General features: G+C 37.8%; 1 protein-coding gene across 3 annotated transcripts in view; it reads left to right on the top strand.

The window, feature by feature from the left end:
• The first annotated feature begins 484 nt into the window (after positions 1–484).
• Positions 485–9849, top strand: part of LOC107726523 (dihydropyridine-sensitive L-type skeletal muscle calcium channel subunit alpha-1-like) — an 11747-nt gene continuing 2382 nt past the window's right edge. For 2 of the 3 annotated variants that reach the window (XM_016536144.1, XM_016536143.1), the window contains exons 1-20: positions 485–568; positions 654–761; positions 850–902; positions 986–1132; positions 4042–4243; positions 4318–4476; positions 4565–4675; positions 5193–5276; positions 5378–5425; positions 5928–5954; positions 6041–6166; positions 6817–6882; positions 6955–7046; positions 7116–7275; positions 7462–7589; positions 7957–8053; positions 8139–8241; positions 8435–8536; positions 8623–8756; positions 9435–9560. In XM_016536144.1, the coding sequence (XP_016391630.1) occupies positions 714–761; positions 850–902; positions 986–1132; positions 4042–4243; positions 4318–4476; positions 4565–4675; positions 5193–5276; positions 5378–5425; positions 5928–5954; positions 6041–6166; positions 6817–6882; positions 6955–7046; positions 7116–7275; positions 7462–7589; positions 7957–8053; positions 8139–8241; positions 8435–8536; positions 8623–8756; positions 9435–9560 (2013 nt within the window). In that variant the 5' untranslated portion in view covers positions 485–568; positions 654–713. Of the gene's footprint in view, positions 569–653; positions 762–849; positions 903–985; positions 1133–4041; positions 4244–4317; positions 4477–4564; positions 4676–5192; positions 5277–5377; positions 5426–5927; positions 5955–6040; positions 6167–6816; positions 6883–6954; positions 7047–7115; positions 7276–7461; positions 7590–7956; positions 8054–8138; positions 8242–8434; positions 8537–8622; positions 8757–9434; positions 9561–9849 lie in introns of those variants that run through there. The other variant, XM_016536142.1, reaches the window with a different exon arrangement.

The raw sequence follows: 9849 nt of genomic DNA, 5'->3' as shown, positions 1-9849 counted from the left end.
ATTTATCTGAAATAAAAAGCTTTTGTAACATTATACACTATAACAATATTGATCAAGACATTTATAATGTTACAAAACATTTCTATTTCAGATAAATGCTGTTCTTCTGAACTTTCTATGCATTAAAGAAACCTGAAAAAAAATCTACTCGGCTGTTTTCAACATAATAATAATCAGAAATGTTTAGTGAGCAGCAAATCAGCATATTAGAATGATTTCTGAAGGATCATGTGACAAAATTCAGCTTTGATCACAGAAATAAATTACATTTTAAAATATATTCAAATAGAAAGCAGTTATTTTAAATAGTAAAAATATTTCACAATGTTACTGCTCTTGCTGTACTTTGGATCAAATAAATGCAGGCTTGGTGAGCAGAAGAGACTTCTGTAAAAAGCATTAAAAATCTTACTGTTCAAAAACTTTTGACTGGTAGTGTACAAACAAGCGTTCTTTTACAGTCCTCATGTCTCTCCGCAGATCAAGCGCCATCTCGGTGGTAAAAATCCTCAGGGTCTTGAGAGTGTTGAGACCTTTAAGAGCCATAAATCGAGCTAAAGGTCTCAAAGTGAGTCGTCCCAGAGCGTCTAGTTTCGGGATTATTACATGATAAATGTCTCCCTGTTCCTCATCATGTCTTTGCTGTCTTTTAGCATGTGGTCCAGTGTGTGTTTGTGGCCATCAAGACCATCGGCAACATCGTTTTAGTCACGATGCTCTTGGATTTCATGTTTGCCTGCATTGGCGTTCAGCTTTTTAAGGTCAGATAGTTCGCTCTTCAGCATCTATGCATGTATGATATTAGAGTCTGGTTTAATTTAATGTGTTTTTTTTCTGTTAATCCGGCAGGGGAAATTTTTTTTCTGCACAGACCCGCTCAAAATGACGGCGGAAGAATGCCGGTATGCTTGAACTTTCATTCTTCACTCTGAGATCTCTAAACTCTCCAAATCTACATAATTTTCTCTCCCGGTGATGCTCTCAGGGGAAGGTTTATACAACACCAGGAACATGCTCTCCACGACATGGTGCTCAGTCAACGTGTATGGCTGAACAGTGACTTAAACTTTGACAGCGTTTTGAACGGCATGCTGGCTCTCTTCACCGTGTCAACATTCGAAGGCTGGCCAGAGTAGGTTTATAATGAACAACTCCCTTTCAAACTTGTGACCAGTGCTGGCAAAATGAGTGTGAATGCGCACAGGCTAATTTTGAGCTACAGGCAAAATAAGCGGAAAACCTCGATTTTGAGGTTTTCGCAAAAAATTGTTCATTAAGCCCCCAAAAGTGATCTTTATTTGTATGTTTTCCAAGTGGATTACCTTTTCTCCGCTTGCTTCTCGCGCTGACTCTCATCCGAAGCGCACACATAAAGACAACACCGACGGCACGCAATCCCGATAAATACACACATATACACAGAATTACAGTATTTAAGTATTCACGCAAACATTATCTGTTATGTCTTAAGTGAACGTTTGGGGAAAAAACGTTGGATGTGCAACATTATATTAGATCCGTGCATTACAGTAAAGTTCATTGCACACCGAGTCCGAAATGTTCGTATGCGTTTTTTCTCTGTATTCGTCATCCGTTCCTATCAAAATGCATGCTACAGATGTGAAAACGCAGAAAATCGAACATGGTACGAATTTATTTTTTTGTCGGACGAAAGTTTCGGATGCAGTGTGTAAACGTGATTGACACAGCGTGAGTTCGTATTTATTTTTCAACATGCGAAAATTTCGGACGAAAATGTGTGCAATGGCCTCAAGTCTTAAAATAAGCCGTCTGTCTCATTAATGTAATCAAACGATAAAAGAAACGAGGGAATCACTCGCTGCTCTTGATTGAACTGCTTTTGTAGTTTTAATAATGAATTTATTTGTAATTAACACACTGAGGTGATTTTTACATTTGATTATTTGTTTTTCTTACTTGAATGCTTTTGTTTAGATGTAAAATAAAAAAGTGACTTGTTTCTTTCTTATATTGGCTGTTTTTTTGCATCTGTTCTTCTTTATAACAACAAAGATAAAATAATAAATAGCTATATTGTGATTATTAATATAGTAATGATTATTAAGAAAAGAATTGGAATAAAACATGCAGCGTTGCTGGGTGATTTTACTTTGGAACCTTCAGAAAACTTGATTTTTCTTAAAATTGACTTTGCTGACTCCGTCGACTTCAAAAAGGTGTATCTCAGTCATTTTTAGACAACTCATACATCATTCTGAAGGTCTTTTAATGGAGAATGTAAAAAATAAAAATAACTCATTTTTGAAAATTTGCTAGTTGTGACTCATTTTGCCAGCACAGGTCACATTTGTACAGTAGCTCTATTTGTCTTCACATACACTATATTGCCAAAAGTATCGGGACACCCACTTCTGATGAACAGATTTGACTACTTTAGTAATTCCCATGAGTACAAATCTTAATGTTTAAGCATATAATTATATTCGGTGACACTTTAGAATACTGTTCCGTCGTTAATGAATAACTACACAGGAACAAATTACTAATGCACTATTTACATTGTAGTAACTACGGTTACCTAACAAGAAACTCCGATTAACGATTTAGTAAGTAATAGCGCTCAGTTGAAACTGGTATAGTTCACTATTAGCTAATCAATAACTACTATTGTTTCATATATCCTGGAGAACTCCTAAGAACTACTGTATACAGGTTCATAATTCATGTGAATTATGCATAATGAATAATTAATTCTAAAATGAAGATCATGGTAACCCACTAGTAATGACTAAGTATTACCAAATCCTTCTAAAGGAATTACTAATTACTCGGATCATTATTCTAAAGTGAACAGCATCATAACTCCCTAATATTGGCTGAAGAACTACCACATTCCACTAAACACTATTACTTACTAATTCATTAATCAGAATTAACGATTTAGTAAGTAATAGCGCTCAGTTGAAACTGGTATAGTTCACTATTAGCTAATCAATAACTACTATTGTTTCATATATCCTGGAGAACTCCTAAGAACTACTGTATACAGGTTCATAATTCATGTGAATTATGCATAATGAATAATTAATTCTAAAATGAAGATCATGGTAACCCACTAGTAATGACTAAGTATTACCAAATCCTTCTAAAGGAATTACTAATTACTCGGATCATTATTCTAAAGTGAACAGCATCATAACTCCCTAATATTGGCTGAAGAACTACCACATTCCACTAAACACTATTACTTACTAATTCATTAATCAGAGTTTCTTGTTAGATACTAGTAGTTACTAGAGTGCTAATATTGCGTCACTCGTGTGTTCTTGTGTAGTTATTCATTAATGGTGGAACAGTATTCTAAAGTGTTACTTTATATTCTAGGGAATTGTGTGCTTCTTATTTTATAGCAATAATAGTTTGGACAGGAGCCTTTTCTATTCTAACATGACAGTGCCTCTGTTTATAAGGTTAAAAAAGAAATGATTGATTGAGTCAGTCAGTGTGGAAGAACTTGACTGGTCTGGTGTGACTTTAAATGCAGACCTTGAGCCAAAAACTCATCACCAAACACCAATGACTTGTACATACACTAAATGGACAAAAGTATTGGCACCCCCCTTCTTTAGAACAGAAAAAGGCACGTCCAAAACTGTGGCAACAGAGATGGAAACATAATTCATGGATTTAAAAATTGTATTTCCATCTCTGTTGCAACAGTTTTGGACGTGCCTTTTTCTGTTCTAAAGAAGGGGGGTGCCAATACTTTTGTCCATTTAGTGTATGTACAAGTCATTGGTGTTTGGTGATGAGTTTTTGGCTCAAGGTCTGCATTTAAAGTCACACCAGACCAGTCAAATTCTTCCACACTGACTGACTCAATCAATCATTTCTTTTTAACCTTGCCTTACACACAGATGCATTGCCGTATTAGAATAGAAAAAGGGTCCTGTCCGAACTGTTGCTATAAAAGTGGCGTCCCAATACTTTTGGCAATATAGTGTAGAGCTTTTGATGAAAATGCTGAACACATTTTCCTAATTGCACCTGTATGCACAGCTTGTTGTATAAAGCCATCGACTCGAATTTGGAAAACGTTGGCCCGATTTACAACAACCGCATTGAGATTTCCATCTTCTTCATCTTTTACCTCATCCTCATCGCCTTCTTCATGATGAACATCTTTGTGGGCTTCGTTATCGTCACCTTCCAAGAACAGGGAGAGCAGGAGTACAAAAACTGCGAGCTGGACAAAAACCAGGTACCGTGCGTCACACAACCGATCGCATGATGAAGTCACAGATTATAATGCGTTTTCTGCATGCACATTCGCAGCGTCAGTGTGTCCAGTACGCACTGAAGGCCCGGCCTCTGAGATGCTACATCCCTAAAAACCCGCATCAGTACCAGGTGTGGTACATCGTCACCTCTTGTTACTTCGAGTACCTGATGTTTCTCCTCATCATGCTCAACACCATGTGTCTGGGGATGCAGGTGAGAACACAGAGGTACAATCCCAGAAGAAACACATTATTTGAATATTAGTTTGAATCTCACCGAGTCTCATTTCTTTATCCTTCAGCACTGTAATCAATCAGATCACATCACCCATCTTTCAGACATGCTAAACGTCATCTTCACTGTACTTTTTACCGTGGAAATGATCCTCAAACTTGGAGCCTTCAAAGCAAAGGTGAGCCCTCCATTTAGACTACTGCCGGAAAACTACTAATATGTGATATGTGGAGCACAAAACCAGTCATAAGGGTCATTTTTTTGACATTGAGATGTATGTGAAAGCCTAATAAACAAGCTTTCCATTGATGTATGGTTTGTTAGGATAGGACAATATTTGGCTGAAAATCTGGAATCTGAGGGTGCAAAAAAATCTAAATATTGAGAAAATCATCTTTAAAGTTGTCCAAGTGAAGTTCTTAGCAATGTATATTACTAATCAAAAATTAAGTTTTGATATATTTACGGTAGGAAATTTACAAAATATCTTCATGCAACATGATCTTTACTTAATATCCTAATGATTTTTGACATAAAAACAAAATGGACAATTTTGACCCATACAATGTATTGTTGGCTATTGCTACAAATATACCTGTGCTACTTATGACTGCTTTTGTGCTCCAGGGTCACTACTTCTTAAATGCTTAAGTGCATGCAGCATACTGCTTTTAAGAAGTGTTTCTCTCTGGTAGGGTTACTTCGGGGACCCCTGGAACGTCTTTGATTTCATAATCGTGGTGGGCAGTATTGTTGACGTCATACTAAGTGAAATTGATGTAAGTTTCTCAATGTGTTGACTCTGTGCTCCAGTGCTTGGCTTTACCTGTTGTATCATTCTCAGCGAGTGCTGATATTCTGGTAATTTCTTTATCTCCAGGCGGCTCTTGCTGCTCAGGGTGGACTGTATTGTCTCACTGGCTGTTCTGTAAATATTTACAAACATTTTTTATTATTTCACATCTACACGTCACAGCATGACTCTACAATTCAACAGAATTTATTATTCCTGCAAACAGAGCTGGGTAGTAACTGATTTAATGTAATCTGGATTACGTAATCAGATTCCAAAAACTAAGTACTTGTAATTAGATTAAATTACATTTTTAAATACTTGTATTCAGACTACAGTTATGGTACAAGATTATCCTATTTAAATCAATGTGATAAACGAGTTAATCAAAAGTAATCCAAAAGTAGTCTGATTAAATTACCTGAAATGTGTAATGTAATGGATTACGTTACTAACTACAATTTTTGTCATGTAATTTGGAATCAGTAACGGATTACTGTTATTAGCTCTGCCTGCAAATATAATCCAACATTGCAACTGAAATGGATTCACAAGATTCAAAGTTTAATTACTATCTTACATTTTCACTCTTTAGATTCAAAGTTTAATTACTATCTTACATTTTCACTCTTTTCAGGAAGTGAATCCAATGCAAGCCATAGCAGTAAGTAAAGCTTCGATGTGTTCTTTCCAAGAAGATCTGTGCCGGTGTTAACCACAGATTCTCAAGCGTTTTTCTTCGTTCCTCAGGACTCTGAGAATATGAGCGTGTCAATCACACTCTTCCGGCTTTTCCGTGTCATGCGTCTGGTGAAACTGCTCAACCGTTTTGAGGGCATTCGCAACCTGCTGTGGACCTTCATCAAATCATTCCAGGTCTGATGCTCCACTGGGTCATTAGGATGAGAGACTCATGCAGAAGCCAAAACAGTTACAAGTTACAGATACATGATGCTGTAAAAAATGATATTTATAATATATGATTTGGGTAAGAATTACGCGACCAAGATGTTTCCCTGAATATCAGCACGATTGCATTGTGATACAAATTTTATAACAACAGTAGTTTGATAAGAAGTTAAAATTAAGAGACTTACATTTTAGACACAATTTTGACTGTTTTGGCTCAATTTCGCGGACGAAAATCGTTCCAATCGAAGCCACAGTGAAACTGTTGCGAGTCTCCGAGCAACACAGCAGCATTTCGTTACTGAACGAATCCACGCTTTTGAACGAATCGAGTGAGTCAATGATTCAGTGGCCCATTCATAAAGACGTTTGTGAATGAATCAGCTGTTTGAATGAATCAGTTGAATGAATGACTCAATGACTCACTCATTAAAACAGTCATTTGTCGCCACCTACTGCTGGTTTGATTTCATAGTTAAAAGTATTGTTGCATTTTCCCCAACTTTTCTTATTTGTATGTTCAAAAAAACAAACAAAATATTAATCTGATAAAATTATTTATGCATCTGAAATTTTGTGGTGTAAACGCATTTATGGTAAATGTTTGTGTTTTTCAGGCTTTGCCATATGTGGCTCTCCTCATCGTTATGCTGTTCTTTATCTACGCCGTCATCGGCATGCAGGTAAAACACACCCACAATGAGTGCGATACATTCAGCGCTGTGCTAAATGATAACCTACCTGTTCTCTGTCAGGTGTTTGGCAAAATCGCACTATTAGACGGTACCATGATCAACCGTAACAACAACTTCCAGACGTTTCCTCAAGCTGTTCTACTGCTGTTCAGGTAGGAAGTGTGAACGCTTTGCTGTACGAGTTTCTGAGCATGTTTGTAAAGACGCATACCTGTCCTCAGGTGTGCCACAGGCGAGGGCTGGCAAGAGATCATGTTGGGCTGTTTGTACGGTCAATGTTGTGACCCCAAGTCAGAATACCTACCTGGAGAGGAGTACACCTGCGGCTCTGGATTTGCTATTCTCTACTTCATGAGTTTTTACATGCTCTGTGCTTTTCTTGTGAGTATTCACTCTCGCTCAAACATGCATATGCATAGACGCACACATCAACTTGCACGTTCTCCAGTTGGGAAGACATCATTTTGATCCCACTTGAAATCCCACTTGAAATTATGACTTTGTGGTGGCATTCTTGTGCGTTCAACTCGTAAATATGATCAACGTGCCATATGTGGTCTTTTGCAGATCATTAATTTGTTTGTTGCTGTGATCATGGACAACTTTGACTATCTGACCCGTGATTGGTCGATACTCGGTCCGCATCATTTAGACGAGTTCAAGAAGATCTGGGCTGAATATGACCCAGAGGCAACGTAAGCCAAATAACACTACTGTAACTTTAAAATCAACGTGCAATGGCATTCGCAACACATTTTATTTCCATAATTGGACACTTTTCAGCAGGATATTCAATTTTGACTTGATTTTTATCTATCAGGAATTGATTGAATAGTAAAAAAGTGTCTCTTTATAAGAGTGATTAAAAAATAAAAGGGATTGGTAATGTAATCCAATAAAGATAACTAATATTATTGCATTTAACAATTATGTGCAAAGATGTTATATCACTACAAGACCAGGAATGTGTATTAAAAATGTAAAAATGGTCCATTTTGATTGCAGGTTGATTTTAAACGAGATGCATCTGATTATCTGTGTTATTCTGATGTTGTTCTGTAGGGGGCGCATTAAACACCTGGATGTCGTGACGCTGCTGAGGAGAATCCAGCCACCGCTTGGGTTTGGAAAGTTTTGCCCCCATCGTGTTGCCTGCAAGGTGAGACACATTTAACACGCAAACACATTCATATGCACATACCAGTATAATCATTCATTCTCGGCGTTACCGTGTTGGTTTCCAGAGACTGATTTCCATGAACATGCCTCTGAACAGCGATGGAACCGTGACGTTTAATGCCACGCTGTTCGCTCTGGTCAGAACTGCACTGAAAATTAAAACCGAAGGTTTGAGGCGTTATTTACTTCAAAATTTCATGTTTAATTCAATTCGATTGGGACTTTTTTGTAATTATTTGTGAAATTTACTAGCAATTTCTGAGTAAAAAGTGTAAGCTGGTGCAGATCTTAAATACATTTATGAAAATGATGTTCATACTCACCCATTAAAGCATAAATTCTCTGAATTTTCATCCATCAGGTAATTTCGAGCAGGCCAACGAAGAGCTACGTGCGATTATTAAGAAGATCTGGAAACGCACCAGTATGAAACTGCTTGACCAGGTCATTCCACCAATCGGAGGTAATGCAGTAACACCAATAAAACGGACGATACCGAATAATAAACTGCAATAATATTAGCATTATTAAATGTTTCCTAAATGACAGACGATGAGGTAACAGTGGGGAAGTTTTACGCCACGTTCCTGATCCAGGATCACTTCAGGAAGTTCATGAAACGCCAGGAGGAATATTACGGATACCGGCCCAACAAGAAAAACAAGAACACCACAGAGATTCAGGTCACACGTCTCTTCATCTCCGCATGTGTTTCATGCGACAATCAGAATCGCTGCGCGATTAATCGAATGTGATTTCGAATCGAAAGCCGGTTCTGTGATTAGTAGTAAATCTCAATCACGTGCTTTCAGATAGAGCAGCATTTACTACACAGAGCCGTAGTTCACTGACAAGCTACGAAAAAAATTTAAAAAATAAATTCGCAGACGATATAATCGCGCGATTATGAAAACGAAGAAACCGTACACGATTATGACAGCTGTTTGCGTAGCTTCTCAGTGAATTACGGCTCTGTGTAGTAAATGCTGCTCCATCTGTGAAAATACCACATTTTCCGTTTTATAAAAGCAATAAGCCCCGTGAAGCTGTGGTTTACAGTGGATTTATAACAGCTAAGGGGGTTTTCGCCGCTTCGCGTCGTACCAAACAACGCCCCTTAGCTGTTATAAATTCATTGTAAACCACGGCTTCTTGGGGCTTATTGCTTTAATATATACTTTATTATAATGAAAATTATAATAATAATAACTCAGATAAACCATATAATGTCGTAGTCGTGTGTTTATTAATCACGCTGAATCAATGAAAGCATTTAAATCTAGAACCGTGCTTCACTGACAAGATTGCGATTTCATTGCGATTTATCGTGCAGCCCTAGTCTCAATCTCTCGTTCTCTCAGGCGGGTCTAAGGAGCATCGAGGAGGAGGCCGCGCCTGAGCTTCAGCGGGCCATTTCTGGAGATCTTCTGAACGACGAGGAGATGGACCGAGCCATGGACGAGGCCGGAGAGGAGGGGATCTACAGGGTGGGTTGAGAATAAAACAGATCAGAGATGATAAAATTAGGTAGAGAAAGATTAAAGGGGTCATATGACGTTGCTAAAAAGAACATTATGTTGTGTATTTGGTGTAATGAAATGTGTTTATGCGGTTTAAGGTTCAAAAAGCACATTATTTTCAACATACTGTACATTATTGTTTCTCCTCTATGCCCCGCCTTTTTGAAACGCGTCGATTTTTACAAAGCTCATCGGTCTGAAAAAGCGAGGTGTGCTCTGATTGGCCAGCTATCCAATGCATTGTGATTGGCCGAAT

The sequence above is a fragment of the Sinocyclocheilus rhinocerous genome, unplaced genomic scaffold, assembly GCF_001515625.1.
Source record: "Sinocyclocheilus rhinocerous isolate Xijiao unplaced genomic scaffold, SAMN03320098_v1.1 scaffold5720, whole genome shotgun sequence".
NCBI classification, from domain to species: Eukaryota; Metazoa; Chordata; class Actinopteri; order Cypriniformes; family Cyprinidae; genus Sinocyclocheilus; species Sinocyclocheilus rhinocerous.
The sequence above is the reverse complement of the archived record's forward strand: the minus strand, read 5'-3'. Positions and strand labels throughout refer to the sequence as shown.